Genomic DNA, 15,798 nt, shown 5'->3' on the forward strand with positions numbered 1-15,798 from the left:
ATTTATTTAGAATAATATCGTGTTACTTTTCGATTCTCTGTTATCATTATCATTCGAAATACAGTATAAGTATAATAATTAAATATTCTCTGTCTTTATAATAAATCCTTAAACATCACATGAAAAGTTTTTCTGTTGGGTTTTTGCCTTTGTTTTTATAAGTTCTAAACACTTTCCTTTCGTTCTTTGGTATCATTTTCATAATTTTTTCATATCGGGAAATCGAATATTTTCCGCTTGTTTCGTTAGCCTAGGAAAAACGTATCTAGAGTCCACAAAAGTTATAGACTTAGATCAAGACCTGTTTATAAATTTCGTTAATATATAGGTATATATAATAACTTAACAATAGTAAGTACCATATGTTGTGGTTTTTGAGGGTTTTGGTATCTGGGGATTCGGTTGTAAATACGTGTAAATACAGAATTTCATTTGGTGTAAGACGATTTCTCACTTTCTGGTTGTATAAACTCTCCAGCCTTGCCTTGAAGATTAGCATTCGCGATATAGGTAAAGAGGTCTGTATATATCGTTTAACTATAATATCTATATATATATAATATATCGCTTTTCTTGTGGGTGTGTGTTTTCGTTTGGTTTGAGAGTGCATCTGTAAATTGTAGGTACTTATAAACTAGCTACAACACAACACACATGCCACGCCATGTAAAATTGTAGGGTATCCTGTCCGAATTTTTGGTGGCTGAAAAAATCCATCAAAATGCTAAATCTTCTAACTAAGTTTCCTTTCGAATCGTTACATCGTTTGCTTTCTTTTTTTGGCATTATCTAAGAGAGGTCAAGAGTGTTTTTTTTTTTGGTTTTTCGTTTTTGGAAAACGTTGATTTGGCCATAAACTTTTTGGTAGATTTGTTAGCTTCGGTTGGGTTCTGTTTTCATCGTGTGAGAGTGTTTCCTTTGTCTGTGGTCTGAGTTTTCGTGTAAAAAGGTACATGATAAGATTGTTTCACGACTGATCGATCCCAAACTCCTTGACACCACTGCACCTACGTCGCCTGACCCTGGGTGGACTGGCCAGCCAGGCCAGAGGATATCGATGGTGTCGTACTGGTGGATGCGACTGCCGGCCCTCCGGATGCGGCAGTGCTCTGCTCCAGACTCCACGGATGCACCATATCGTAGTACCTGCGATAGTCGTAGTCAAAGAGCTCGAAATCGATGCGATATATCTTGAGCAATTGGTCCAACGTTGAGCGGTCGAGATCGGCGAAGTATCGCTCGACCAGGGCCTCGGATTTAACGCCACTTCGCGCCTGGTTGCCAATTTTGCGCTGCTTCCGCTGCGGCAGCTTGCCCAGTCCCAGGAGCAGCGATTCCAGGCCCGCCTGCCGTATGATGAACTCCGAGTCCCTCTGGAACGTCTCCGTCTTGCCGATGATGGTGAAGTTAACGCTGCAGGGCGTGCAGAAGCTGTAAACTGGTGCCCAGTGCTCGTCGAATCTCTTGCCCGCCGCATGCTCGGCGATCAGGAAGCGGACGAACTCCTCGAAGGTGGGTCCACATCGCGGCCAGGGTCCGCCCAGATTACGCTTCCTGTAGCGATGCACGATCTTGTTGCCCAGCGCCTTGTAGAAGGTGTTCTTGTTGCCCTCCAGTTTGTTGCGATAGGCGCTCAGGATTCGCTCGAAGGGATCGCGCACAAAGAGAAAGGACAGCGCACTGGGCAGCAGCTCCATCAGTTCGCCCAGTTCCGGGCGTGGAAAACGCTTTCTGGCCAGCTCCAGTGGCTGCGTCTCCGTGCGCTGCAGATACTTCACATCGTAGCCAGCTGGAAAGCCATAGTGAAATTTTAAAGAATATTCTTAAGACTTAAATAAATATCCTAACTTGAAGAGGAATATTGAGGAAGATATTTGTAATACCAAATCAATTAAAATCTATCTTTATCGGGTAATAATATAATAAAATGGAATATATATCTCTATATTTTTCAATTCAAGCTTACCTAATATATTAAAGTAATACATCCACGTACTGCTGGCCGCCTTGAAGACGTTGCACCTAAAAGTTAACCAAAAATGTTAATAAAATATAAATAAAATAGAGATGGGATGACCCACTAACCAGACGAGATTGTTGTGGCCAGGCGAGACGAAGAACTCCCAGGGATTCGGTGGGTACTTTTCCTGCAGCTTATACCGATCGCAGACGGCGGCCAGATGCTCGCTCCTCCTCTGCAGCTCCCGCTCCGTGCGACTGTGCAGCTCCTCGGAGTACTCATACACGGGATTCAGGGTGGTAGCCGGCGGCGGCGGCGGAGGAGCTGCTGCTTGGGAGGATGAGCTGCCTGCACTGGCATTTCCCCCAGCGATGCCCTTTCCCTGCTCCTGCTGCTTGGCCAATATCCGCTGGCGCTGCAACTGCTGCCGCTTTAGCTTGAGCTGCTGCTTTGATGGCTCCGATTCCGCCTCCAATTCCGCGGCCGTAGCCCGCTCCCGGTGCTCGTATGCATTGAGGGATTCGCGGAAAAGGAAGGCGAAGTAGCACAGGCCGACCAGGACACAGGCGCCTATCTTCAGATAGGTCTGCAGGCGTCTTCCATAGCGCAGGCGGATGAGCATCTTGCGAATCTACCAGGGATTCCTGCAGCGAGCTCGCTGCATGATCCACGGATGGGCGGTGGTTTCTATGGTGAGAGTGAACAGATTTCATCTCATATTATTATAATGTTTTAAATCTGGATATTTTACCATAAGTTTGAGCTTCAAAGGATTAAGTTTCTGTAAATTATGTATAATATCTTATAGATAGTTATGTATATTTATTTATAAACTATCTTGCAGAAAGTGCAATCCCAAAGATACCCTTTCGGATTCTGTTTTGGCCAGAAAGTGTGCATTAATCTTTCAGCCACCCCTGCTTTTTGGCTCTTTTGGCCAGGCGACACTTGTTGGTGTGTACACACCAAATGACACCCTCTGCCACATACACACGCACATGCCAACATTCGGGCCAACACACACACACACATAGCGACTTGGCAAACTACGTCATCGTGGCCCCAACACAGACGCACTTGAGCGAGTGAAAGACTCGGAAAGTAGGACGTCATCCTTAAGCGTCAACATGACCAGTGGTGCTATTTGCTGTTGCTGCAAGTTGCGCTCGCAGTTGCAACGCCAGTTCCTGCTTAATGTTGGCATGGGTTCACTTGTGGCCAGGACTGGGAATTGGCCGCCAATAGCTGCTGCTGGCACGAAGGCCCAACGTATTCACGGCACCTCGGAGACCACTTGAGCCAAGTTAAAGCTAAACTAGCTGGTAGTTAGCACAGCTGTGCGTTTATTTCTGGATGTCCGGGCAGTAAACCCCTCGCCTAATCCTTGGCCAGGATATTTGGCTTAACTTAACTTACTTTGAAGCGCGGCGGGCGTTAAAATATTTATCCTTTGCTTTTCGGGCGAGCTCCCTGTGTATACTGAAAGCCTACGGCTGCCCGCCTCTCCGCCAGCCCCCTCCTGCTCCTGGGGCCGCTCTGTTACGTGTTGCTTGTGGCTCCGGGGAATCCTGCTGCCTGCTCCGCTTCTGCCGTCCTGCTCGTGGCGGCCACTCGCTCTCAACTGCCAGTCGGCGGCGGATGGCCGCAGCTGCGGGTCCCTGGTGTTTCGAGCCAGCGTTGCTCTCCTCGAAAGCCGACAATCCTCGCCTGGCGCCGGCGCAGGGAGAGCACACCCACTGGGTGGCACTCTCTGGAGTTGCGAACGCTGCTCACTGGCCACCGGGAAAAATCACAGGACCTGCTAGAATCATTAACTAAGTTTAATGTTTAAAATATTTAATCTTTTCCTATTTAAATGAAAGGTTTTTATCAACTAAATTCAAAACCCTAAAATCCTTCATTGCTATACATTTTTCGGATTCCGAGTTATAAAAGTAGTTTTTAAGAACTCATCTTCCAAATTCCCAAAAATTCCAAAACACGGCATTCATTTATTTTTTGTGTATATTAAATCTTTGTATTTTTTTCTTTTTCTATAAATATTTTACTTTAAAGTACAAACAAATTAATAATAAACTTCTAATACTACGTTTTAAGACACTTTCGTTTTTTGTTGTTGTTGTTCATCTTGTGTGGTTTGTTTTTAAATATTTAAATATATCATTTATTTGTTTATGTGTGTTGTTTGTTTTGTTGCCTGTTTGTTTACGAAGCGGTATATAAATTATTCATACGTTCTATACAACATTTCCTCTTCCATTAACGTGTTTTCTGTGCTTTCTGGGCTTATTGCAGATTGCAGATTGCAGTTGGTTGTGGTTGTGGCTGTCCGTCCGGTCGGTCCAAAGTGTTTAAACAAAGTCCAAAGGATGGTGTGGTATGCAATTATGGTTTCGGGTTCTATATACGTTAGTTTAGCGGATCTATATGAATATATGCAGAGTTATGCTAGAGGGTTGGGTTTTACATACGCTTATGCTTTGTTTTGCCTTGCTTTAAAGTAAACATGTACAAAGTATCAAAAGAATTATTTTATGTAGCAATCATACAATATATATATATAAGGTAATAATAATATTGAACAATATATAATGTTGTTTTGTGTGTTTGTTTGTCTAGCGCTTTGCCTTTGCCTTTGCTTTGCTTTGCTTCAATTACTTTACTCATTGTTTTCCCCTATTTGTTCAAGTTCAAATAACATTTAGCAAAAATAGAGCCTGCCTTATATACAATACAACTTTTTGTTTGTGTGGTTTCTTTTTTCACGATATCCCATTTTCTTATGTGTGTTTTGCATATGCAAAATATATAACGTTATATAGTTCTTTTAACTTTGCAAAACGACAGATACTAGACGACTGATTCTCAATATTCTCCACTCATTTCTCCTTATATTTTTTCGATCTGTTTTTTTGTATTTTTTTTTTGTGGTTTTTTTTTTTTTGTAGGTGTTTTGTGTTTTCATTTTTTCTGGTGCTTGGCCTTTTTACATTTTTGACTAACTTATTGCATAGGTTTCCATGTGCATATATTGTTGGTAAAGAATTCGCGTTAAGATTACTGTCCTTAGCCTAAAGCATTTAAAACTAAAAAACAAATTTTCGAAACAACGCAAGCTTACGGAAACTAATACGCTATATATATATATATATTTATATATATCTGTATGTACTGTACTGTATTGTATTCGTATGTTAAAGGTTACAAAAATATAAAACCTAATGTTAACGTGTGGTCTGCTCTGATCTGCTCGATCCAACGGATCAGCTTCTTATAGACTTTCGACTGGGCGCAGCGCTTAAAAGTAGGACAACCTAATGCTAGAAATGTGTTCATGTTGCATCGTGAAGTAGAAGTATCCAAATATTTACAGAGCGGTCCATGGAAATAGGATTTTTCATTTTCATTTTCAAATTTCAAATTAAACTATGCATGCGTGAGAGTTTGGAGATGTTTGTTTTTTCAGTTTCGGCCAACTATATTCTATGTTAGTGTTTATGGGAGCTTCTCAAATACGTTACTCAACTAATTTGTTCAAATTTCATCTTCTGAGCTATACATTAAATTGCCTGTTTCACATGACTAGCAAATCATTTCCAATGGGTGGATTTTTTTGGGGAGTAATAGCAGTGCCAGATGAGAAGGGGTGATTGGCGGATAAGCTCGGACTGGGGGGCAGAAAACAAAGTGTTAACAAAGGCGTAAATCGGCGCTTGCAACCGTCTGTCTGCAGTATGTGTGTATGGGTGGGTGTTTGTGTGTATGTGTGAGAGAGTGTGTCTGGGTGTGATGTTGCTCGCTATGAGACGCAACATTATTGCAACTTGTGGCTACCACTAACTATACAAAATAATCCTCAACGGAAACTAGGGCTAAGAACTACAAACGAAAGCGTTCGGTATCAGTGCGTGTGATATATACAAGTAGCCGTCCGTAATCCGACTCCACTACGCCAGCTGCGGTGAGCTGCTACTGGCGGAGCGCTGCTCATCCGCCGTTGTCGCCTCGCTGGCGAACTCCTGAAAACTCAATCCCAAATCGTTGCTGAGCTGTACAATGTTGAGTACGTCGCCGGCATCGCGCCATGACTGTTGGTGCTTGGTCGCCATGCTGCTGACGCCTCCTCCTCCTCCGCGTGCGCTACCACTGTCGTCCTCCTCGCTGAGGATGTTGTTCAGGCACAGATTGAACTCATCGTAGTCGACAAAGCTGGCGCAGTCCAAGGCCGTGGCATTGTCCAGCTCCGGCATCAGCACCTCATCCACCTCAACATCCGCGGCACTGCTGCTACTGTGGTAGGACAGCAAATGATCGGCCTCCTCCATGTAACCACCGGCTGCTCGCGCCAGATTCTCATATTCGGCCATCTCATCACCGTCCTCGTCCTGCGCCTGGGCTAAAGGAAAGCTGCTGCTGCTGATCTCCAGCTGTTGCTGCTGCTGCTGATGCGGCTGCTGTTGCTGCTCAAAGTCTTTGAATAGCTCCAGCAGATCGTCTTCGTGTGCATCGCTCGGATGGTTCAAGCCTTTAGCCAAGGCGCAAAACTCTGGTCACTTGTAATCACGCGACGTTCTTCTCCGGCGTCCCTCGGTCAACATGGACTCGCCAATGACTACAAAGACGAATATTATTAGCTAAGTTCAACCAAAGTTTATACAATATATTCTAACCTGCACTGCGGGTCTTTCGTCTAGCTTCCGCGACGCTCTCCACATTGCCGGCGTTGTTGGCACCCACTGCTGCTCCCGCCTTGCCAGTTGTTCCTTTCGGCTCTGCCGCGGCGGCTGCTGCTGCAGCAGCTGCGGCTGCATTGCTGCGACTATAGATGATCTTGTTGGCCGCCGCACTGGCCCGCACGCTTCTCCGGGTGCCGATCTTCTCGTCAGTGGGCGAGCTGGCCGAGTTGTTATTAGTGGTACTGGCAGCCGCAGCGGTGGCTCCACGTGTTGCATGAACCACACTTGTGCCGCTGTTAACTTGGCTGGTGGTCACCACAGCTCCGCCTGGCATTGTTGTCGTCGTCACTGAGGAGGGCACAACACTGGCATTGTTGGCAGTGCTGCTGTTGTGATTGTTGTTCGCAGCGGAGGTAGCACCAACTGGCGCCTGAGCTTTTCCCGATCGTGGTGTTCCAAGGGCAGGTGTGGAAGAGGGGGCATGGTTGCCGGCAGTTTCTGTTGGAAGTAAAAAACATTTATTGATTATTCATATAATAATTTGCAAGATAAACGGATCAAAGATCACTTACTGTTCTGCGGTGGTTGTAGCTGCTGAGCATTTCGTCGCGTCACATGCTTCTCCACTCCAACTGCTGCGGCATCGGCAGCTTCTACCTGGGCCTGCTTGGAGTTGCGCACCTTGCCGGCCACCTCGATCAGCGGCTCATCCGAATCGGAGGACTCGATTTCAACCTTTTTTGGCAATCCCGCGCCGGCATTGTGTTCAGCAGCTGTTTCTGTTGCGTTGTTATTGGAGGTGGTGCCACTGCTTATCCTCGGTCGCTTTATGCTATTCTCGCCCAGGTCGGCACCATCATTACTACTGCCACACTCGGATTCCTGGCGTCTTCGCTTATTGTTATTGTTGTTGTGGTTCGGAGTCGGTGTGACCACTCGAGGACTGGCGGTGGAGGAGGCTCGGGATAGACTCTTAACGGTGGTAGACGCGTTGGCTGCAGTTGCCGCTGTTGTTGAAACACCGGTGACAGTTGTGGGATCAGGACTTGCTTTCTGCGCATCCAGCGGACTCTCCAGACGACTGCTGGCTCGCGTCCTTATTCTCGGCGTCTCACCGTCCACCTGAGCAGGTATTTCTATCGAAATGGGCTGCAGTGAGGCTGAAGAAGACTCGCTCGGAGGCTTTTCCTGCAACTTCTCCTCCGACTTGGGCTCGACTTTCGGCTCAAGCTTTACCTCCACTTTGGCTTCCACTTTAAGCCCGCTGGCCATCGGTTTAATCACCGGCTCTTTCTTAATGGTGAGCAGCGGTGGCATCTCCTCCAGCTTCACCTTGATCGCTGGTGGCTTGCTCTCTGTGAGTTTCTTGATGAGATCATCGTGTTCGAGTATATGGTGTTCGCCATTCAACTTGATGCTACCTATGCTACTTGTGTTTGTGGATGCTGTGGACACAACTGTTGCAACCGTCGCTGCTGGCAGTGAGCTCTCCAGGCTATTTAGAAAGCCACCACCCGCCGCACTAGCACATTCGCTTGTCTCCTTAATCATCGAGGAAACAATATCCTCGAGATCATCCGGAAAGTCCCCCTCCATCTTCGCCAGCGCCTTCTCTATCTCATCGTCAGCCTGCTGTTTTTGCTGCTGTTGCAGGGATGGCGCTACAGTGGGTGTTGTTCCTGCCTGCGTTGAGGTGGGAGCAATCACTGGTGCTATCACCGCCGCGGATGTGGTGATTGTGACGATTGCGTTCGTCTGCTGCTGCTGCTGCTGCACCATCGTCACCGCCGCCTTGCTCACTTGAATTGGACTGCTGGACGAGAGTTGATGAGGACTCTTCTCGGATAGGGCATCCATGGACTCAATGCCGCTGTCCTCGCCACCGCCATTGTTTCCATGACCGGGTGTCCCACTTCCATTGCTGGCGGGCGAGTTGCGCAGCGTGCTGGGCAACGCAGCAGGCGATGAGGTTGAGGTAGAGGTGGTGATTATGGACGCGGAGGAGGCTGTGGATACGGAGGACAAGGTCGACAGGGCGGCGGAAGAGGAGTTCACTGTGGCCACCACCACGTTATTGACCGTAGTCATGGGCGGCATGGCCACTGGCAACTTTCTATCACAGATCAGCTGAGTTGTTTGCGTAGTGGGCGTCGACGATGTCGTTAGTGTTGCTGTGGCTGCTGCTGCTACGACTACTGGGGATGGGTTAATGCTAGGGGCCTGCTCTGCCGTGACCTGCGGTGTGACCTTTGTTATCTCCACACGCTTCAGGGTCGTCGCACTGGGCAACATGGTTACGGCCGCCGCCAGTTGTCGCTGCTGTTGCTGCTGCTGTTGTTGCTGCTGCTGTTGCTGCTGTTGTTGCTGCTGCTGTTGTTGCTTCTGCAGCTGCAGCTGTTGCACGGCTGTGATGTATGGCGGCGGCTTATGGTTTTTTGTCATCGGCTTGCCACCCACGATGGGTGTTATGGTGGCCGCAGTCTTAATCGGATTCTTCATCGTCAACAGCCGATTGTTGTTATTCCCGCTGTTCACATTATTGTTGTTATTGTTGCTGTTGATGGCACTTAGGGTAATGCTGCTGGGCAACGAGGTGGCTATCTTGCTCAGCTGCTGCTGCTGCAGGGTGGTGGACGTGGGCGTTGTTCCTGTGTTGGTGGAACCCACAATCAGTTGAGGATCATTGAGGGATTGGGCCTGCGCTTGAGCCTGCGCCTTGTGCGCCTCCACAATGGCACTGATCGTTAGACCATTCTTGCCCGCCACAATAGTGGTAGTCTTCGTCGTTGTGGCTACGCCGCCTTGCAATTGTTGTGGCAATTGTGGCGACGCCACTGTCGCCGTCGTCTTTTGGATCAGTATGGGCAATCCGTTGACATGTGGCGGTGGCGTTAGTTTGGCTTGCTTGCTTTCTGCAGGATCCATGAGCAGTTGCTGTGGTGGCTGATCGCTGTAGCTGCGCTTCAATTGTCGCTCATCAATGCTCGCCTCCTGGTTCTGACCCTTCTTTCGATCCTTTCGCGTGTTCTTCACCACCACATGGTTCTTTCCACGCAAACGGATTTGCAGTGGAGGAACACGTGGTTCGTTGGGTCCCGGGACATTTTGCTGTTGCTGTTGTTGCTGTTGTTGCTGCTGCTGAAAGTTACTATAGACCGGATGATGTTGCTGTTGCTGTTGGATCGGCTGCTGCTGCTGCTGTTGTGGCTGTTGTTGCTGCAGCTGAGCAGGCTGTTGCTGAAGCTGAGAAGTTTGTTGCTGCTGCTGATGTTGCTGTTGGCTTATCTGCATCTGAGGTTGCTGCATCTGTTGCTGCTGCTGCTGTTGTTGTTGCTGCTGTTGTTGTTGTTGTTGCGTCGGCAGAGCCAATAGTTGAGTCTGCATGGGCAACTGTTGCATGTGATTATTCACAACAATGGTCTGCTGCTGCTGCTGATTGATAATAATCTGTCCCTCGTAGCCGGCTCCCGCTGCCGGCGTAGTCTCCACCTTTTCCAGTTTTAATCGCAGCTTTATCTTCTCCTCAGCCGCCTTCGTCTTGACATTGCCCTTCGCCCGCTCGCGCTTCTGTTTTGGTGCAGCCGTGGGATCCTTGGCCTTGCGCTCCTTGACTCCCTGTTGCAGCTTGCCGCGCAGCAGATTTGGCTTGGCCTTCTTGCTGGGCGCTCCACCTGCATTGGCGTTCACCGATTGGGGCGAGTTCAAGCCAATCAAAGGCGAACTATTGCTAGAACGTGGCGAATTGTCACCCGCACTGAAATTGCTATGGTTCGCCTTCGAGACCGGCGTTTTCCTAGCCCTGCTCGTGGCTGATTTGTTCGATGCCAGGGAGTCGCGTGATCTTTCCTGATCACTACTTATACCCATGGGATGCTGCTGCGCGGAATTGGAGTCCTCCTCGGAAAACAGATTGGTGGGCAGAAGCATGTCGTTGGCGGGATTGAAATTGAAACTGCCTAATCCACTGTGGCTGTTACGGAATTGCGGCTGGGCAGTTTCCTCTTCAGCCTCAGTCTCGCTATCGTCGCTGGCCATTGGTTCCATGTCGCCGGTATGTGGATTAATGATAAATTGCTTCTGGGGAGGTCTCTGTGGCTGCTGCGGATGCTGGACTTGCAGTTGTGACTGCTGTTGCTGCTGCTGGCGCTGGACGATCTGCAACTGTTGTTGTTGCTGCTGCTGCTGCTGTTGCTGCAGTTGCAGTTGTCGTTGCAAATGTTGCTGCTGGCGCTGTTGCATCTGCGGCAATTGTTGCTGTCTCTGCTGCTGTTGCATCATCAATTGTTGCTGCATCTGTTGTTGCTGTTGTGGTTGCTGCTGGTACGGCATTTGCATCATTTGCGCCGTCTGCTGTTGAGGCTGCATCGCTGCTTGTTGCTGTTGTTGTTGCTGCTGCTGTTCCAGTGGCGCTTCTTGCAACGTGTTGAGCGCATCCCTCATATCAACCGCCGATAGATTGTCCTCGATCAGATCCAAGTCCAGATCCTTGGCGTCTTGCAGGAGAGATTCGAGCTCGTTCTTATCTTCCAAACTAAGCGTAGAGTCCAAATCACAGTTTAGTGTGGGCAGCAGGGCGTCCAAATCGTTTGTGGTGAGGGTATCCAGAACGGAAAGCGAGATCAGAGAATCGACCTGACCTTGAGTCTGACCTGCAACCTGTGGCTGCTGAACATGACTTTGTTGTTGCTGCTGCTGCTGCGTCGGCAGCGCAGGTGGCGGCAACTGTTGCTGTTGTGGCTGCTGCTGCTGCTGTTGCGGCTGTCCCGGCAGACTGACTTGCTGCTGCTGTTGCTGAAGATTGTACTGCATCTGGTAACGCGTGAATTCCTGAAAACTGCTCTTGGTGGCCGAGTCCATCGGCTTATTGATCCCGGCCAGCGGCCAGCGAGAGTTGACTGCCGCCTGATTGTAATCTGGTGGTGGAGCTGCAGGTACATGTTGATTGGCTGGCATGAGCTGTCCAGCCATTTCGCTGGGAGCAGTGGGTCCAGGTGTTGCCGCAGGCGACACCATCTGCGGCTGCTGCTGCTGTTGCGCCTGATGATTGGACATCAGCGGACTGTGCATCGAATGGTGGCTGGAGGCGGGCGAGAGGGCAGGTCCAAGGGGCGAAGCGCCGCTCATGAATTGCTGTTGGGGTGACGCTTGCGGCATGGACAGGCCCATGAGACGCTGCTGCTGCTGCTGTTGCGGATGAGGCGGCGGAGGAGCCAACGGCAGTCCGCCGGGTCTCAGTTGATGTCTTATCTGTTGCTGTTGCATGGGACCCATGCCCATGTTGTTGAAGCAATCTGTTAGGATGAGAAAAACCGAATTAGAATAAAAAGTCTATTCGTGCCTTGACAACTTTGATGGGCATCAAAATGGTTAGTGACATCAGGTCGTAAAGACAATAAAGCAACGCTTACCAGGCGCAGGCTGAAACTGTTGCTGTGGTTGCTGCTGTCCTTGTAATTGCTGCTGCGGTTGCATGAATCGCATCTGCTGTTGGCGCTGAAGTTGCTGCTGTCGCAGGGCCACAGCTTGCGGCGACATTTGCTGATGTTGCTGTTGAAAGCGATGTGGTGGTCCTTGCTGCTGCTGTTGTGGTTGCTGCTGCTGCGGACCCTGCTGCTGTTGCTGAGTATACAAATGATTGGCATTGCCGCTGGGACTGAGCATAGCCTGCTGATGTTGTTGTTGCTGCTGCTGCAGGTTCCGCATCACCACGGGCGGCGGGCAAGGAGGAGCCGCCGCCTGGGGCGTTGTGGGTGAGGAAGGCACCACCGGACTCAGTACGTCGCCCATAAGAAAATCGCTTGGCGTCGCCGGGCCGGAGGATCGCATAGGGGAGTTCATCATCTGCGCTCCACTGGGGCTCATACCAATCAGCGGTGACTGCTGCTGCTGCTGTTGGGGCGACTTGAGCTGGTTCGGATTCGACATGCCATTGCCGTCGTTCTGCAGCAGATTCACAAGCAGCGGCGACGATATGGCAATGTTGTTGCTGCCCGTCGAAGTCGCCGTAGGCAGCGGCGGATGCCCAAGCGGATGGTTAAGCTGGCTGGGTGCCGTCACAATGGCTGGCTTGGCACTAACGCCCGCTATGGCAATGGGTGAACTGACGCTGCTGGCCGTTGCAGCTCCCAAACCCGGATATGGCGGCGGTGGTGGCTGGATGAACTGAGATTTGCTGCCCGGCGGCGTTGGAGCAGCTGACGTTGGCGTTGTGGGTGTCAGTTCGCCATTCTGAGGTGCCTGCTGCTGTTGCGTCTTCAGCACCTTTAGAGTTACATTTGGCGGAGGAGGTGGCGGTAGGGGCGGACCCAGACCGCCCGCCTCTCGACCTTGCAGTACTCTCGCCTGCCGCATGCTCTCGAAGGGAAAGTCGCGCGTGGCGGACGGTGATGGCAGCAGCAACGGCACCTTGCCCTCCATGGGACATACAGTATTGGGGGATTTAAAGACGGCGGGTGTCACGGCCACCTGCTGCTGCTGCTGTTGTTGCTGCTGCTGCTGCGTGGTGTGGAGGGGCATCTTCTGAAGTCCCAGGCCCGCCGCCGCTGCTCTTCTTTGCTGGAGTGAGATTGCATCGTTTTGGGGCTGTTGCAGGATTCGCTGCTGCTGCTGTTGCATAAAGGCGGATGCCGCCTTGCTCGTACTGGGGCCATCGAATCCCGTGGCCAGCAGACCACTCTTGTTGCCGGAAAGCGAGCCAGCCGCCTCAAGTGTCTCGTTTACATTATCTGCGGGTAGGGATTACTCAGGTTAATTGCTCGTTTAGTGGACATTTGTTGCCATTACTCACCCTTGGTTATCTTAATATCTTGTCCACCAACTTTCAAATTTATCACAGAATCGCCCTCGAATTGCACTGACTGAATGTTGAGGGCGCGCAGCTCCGGATTTCCATCGTTGGCCAGCTGGCGCAGCCGTTGTGCTGCGTCCCAGGGTAGCGAGACCAATATCCGCACCAGTGACGGTTCAAGCTGCTGCAAAGTGGCACACATGTGAGACATTTTGCAAATTTACAACATTTAATTAACATTTAAGGAGCCGTATAGGAAGAGAAAGAAGAAGAGGGATAGTGAAATTGCTGGCGATGGCCACTATTTTGTTATCGATATCTATGCAGCGAGAGTTTGCAGCCCTGGTTTACGACACGCAAACATAGAAACGCCTAATTTATGGCCAAACACAATTCCAAACCTTAATTATTTAACTTATAATTTACCTTCACTAGATCTGCCATACTTGAATCTAATTATTTTTATATATTGCATATGTTATTTGCATTTCTCGTTTTGTTTTTGACCCTGCGGTCTCTGGCGCTAGAGCAGGATGGCCATAGGGCACTCGTTGGAAATTCCAACAACAATTTGTTTCGACAACAGTCCCCAAAGATAATGCGCTTGAATTGAGTAACCCAAAAGACAATTCAGCTGACTGCATTTTCCACGCGCGGCATGCCAAAAGGGGGCGGAGCGGGTCGGGGCAGCTGGTGCCCACAGGTTGCATTTTCTCATGCGTGCGTGCGTTTTCCTTTTCTCTCTGCGGGACGTGTTATCGATACCCCGACGTCGTCGCCATTTTTCTTCTTGGCCTCTTGGAAGGCGGTGCGCCGGTGTGCGTGCTTGCTCGTGTACGTGTGCTGGTTGGGCAAGTGTGTGTGTGTGGCAGAGGGAAAAGGTAACCAAAATACTTGCTTGGCACTAAGGCGGGGGGTAAAAAGGGGGCGGGCTGATTAATAAAATAAAAAAGGGGGAACCGAAAAAGAGAGATGAAAAAATAAACACGGGAAATGCGAGATTCTATACACTCGAAGCCAACCAATTAGTTCACCCTTTTCGCCGCCTATTGTTTTTGTTTTTATACCCGTCTCTGAGTGCGTGGGTGACGCAAGTGTAAAATGAGCAAAAGCGATGGCAAAAACAGACAAGAAAAGGGGGGAAAAAGAAGCCCACTTGAAGTGCAATAATCGCAAATCAGCTGTTCCGTTGCGCTCCACCAAAAAGCGAAACACGATAAACTCACCTGTTTAAGTGGCATATCATCACACGACAATCGCACGCGTCGTAGGTTTAATTGTTAGAACGCTGCTCAATTCTCGCATTTAGCTTTCGATTGACCGCCGTGGCGTCCTTTGGATTGAAATTGTTGGACCAATTGCATTATAGGCTTGACACTCGATGGCTTCGGTTTATTGTCTTTCGATGTAATCCGCACTCAGTTTTTAACCTCTGCGACTTGGGTTTTTGGGCATTTTCCACTATTATTTTTTTCTCTTCTCCCCTTTTGCTTTTTACTTTTTTTTTTAGTAGTAGCCTCACCAACACACACACTCACATGCACTGCAACACACACACTCACACACACACACGTGCGGGGCGCGGATACGGATTTTCCTGCGTCACTTTTCAAGCGCTTTTCCTGCTGGAAATCTTGCGTGCCCGCTTTTCAATTGTTGTTTAGGGCAAACTGAATACGTTTGGGCCCCCACTGTTCTCCATTTCACAATCGCTGGCCAAATAGTAATGCCTGTTTAGCGGAACTCGAAAATTTTCACGCATTCGGGCAGCCGATTTTCGGGGGCTTAATTTCACACGGTTCGATTGCGTGCGGGCACTTGATAAACGCACTGATTGCTGTCGAAAGATTCGCGCTTGTTTTTCAACCATCAATTGGCGTTGCAACGATGCGTTTATCCTGTTTATTTTGTACAAAAAACTTCGTAATTATTAAATTTCCACGAACAATAACAAGCACACAGTGGTAGCCATTTTTATTTTCCAGCCGGTGTTGCCAGACGTCCGCGGCCCGAAATTCCCTAAATTTCCCGACATATTTGTGGTTACCAGGGCTGCGAAGTAGCCTGTATTGGAAATTTGGCTCGAGCAGAGTTGTCAATTGTTTGGAAATTGTAATTTTATTTAATTAGTGCTAATAAATTTATAAATAAATTGTATTGCTATATTGTCTTTTATTTTTAAACATGTTTAGCAATCATAAATATAATGGTAACATAATTTGAACATGTTCAATATATAAATTTCATTCACAAATATTTTTCCTGCTTTAAACTATTGATTTTAGCTGGCCTCATAGCTTCCAGATGAAAAATTTGAAAAGTTATTACTTAACACACTTTTCTCTTAATTCTGCGTATTTAGCCTCAAAATCATT

At 48.7% G+C, this 15,798-nt stretch overlaps 2 protein-coding genes and 1 long non-coding RNA gene across 6 annotated transcripts; 1 reads left to right on the forward strand and 2 right to left on the reverse strand.

Moving 5' to 3' along the window:
• Positions 1-8: 8 nt before the first annotated feature.
• CG14024 (uncharacterized protein) lies at positions 9-3,593 on the reverse strand. Of its 2 annotated transcripts, none has more exons than NM_001273165.2 (4): positions 3,377-3,593; positions 2,086-2,647; positions 1,967-2,022; positions 9-1,789 (listed from the first exon to the last, which is right to left on the reverse strand). In NM_001273165.2, the coding sequence occupies exons 2-4, from the start codon at positions 2,580-2,582 to the stop codon at positions 1,008-1,010; spliced, it is 1,335 nt and encodes a 444-aa protein (NP_001260094.1). In that variant the 5' UTR covers positions 2,583-2,647; positions 3,377-3,593; the 3' UTR covers positions 9-1,007. The 2 variants fall into 2 exon arrangements, with proteins under 2 accessions (NP_001260094.1, NP_608920.1); NM_135076.4 differs by having other exon boundaries at positions 827-1,789.
• A 394-nt stretch (positions 3,594-3,987) lies between these two features.
• Ncoa6 (Nuclear receptor coactivator 6) lies at positions 3,988-15,381 on the reverse strand. Of its 3 annotated transcripts, none has more exons than NM_001258955.2 (6): positions 14,650-15,381; positions 13,424-13,607; positions 12,045-13,361; positions 7,209-11,927; positions 6,631-7,134; positions 3,988-6,572 (listed from the first exon to the last, which is right to left on the reverse strand). In NM_001258955.2, exons 1-6 carry the CDS (start codon positions 14,662-14,664, stop codon positions 6,511-6,513), a joined length of 6,801 nt encoding a protein of 2,266 aa, NP_001245884.1. In that variant the 5' UTR covers positions 14,665-15,381; the 3' UTR covers positions 3,988-6,510. The 3 variants fall into 3 exon arrangements, with proteins under 3 accessions (NP_001245884.1, NP_001097088.3, NP_608921.3); NM_001103618.3 differs by having other exon boundaries at positions 4,124-6,572; NM_135077.3 differs by having other exon boundaries at positions 4,936-6,572; positions 13,424-13,604.
• Positions 15,202-15,530, forward strand: lncRNA:CR44985 (long non-coding RNA:CR44985). The gene is made up of 2 exons (NR_124085.1): positions 15,202-15,346; positions 15,409-15,530. It is a non-coding gene; the product is annotated as a long non-coding RNA:CR44985 (long non-coding RNA).
• The last annotated feature ends 268 nt before the right edge of the window (positions 15,531-15,798 follow it).

The sequence above is a fragment of the Drosophila melanogaster genome, chromosome 2L, assembly GCF_000001215.4.
Source record: "Drosophila melanogaster chromosome 2L".
Taxonomy (NCBI): domain Eukaryota; kingdom Metazoa; phylum Arthropoda; class Insecta; order Diptera; family Drosophilidae; genus Drosophila; species Drosophila melanogaster.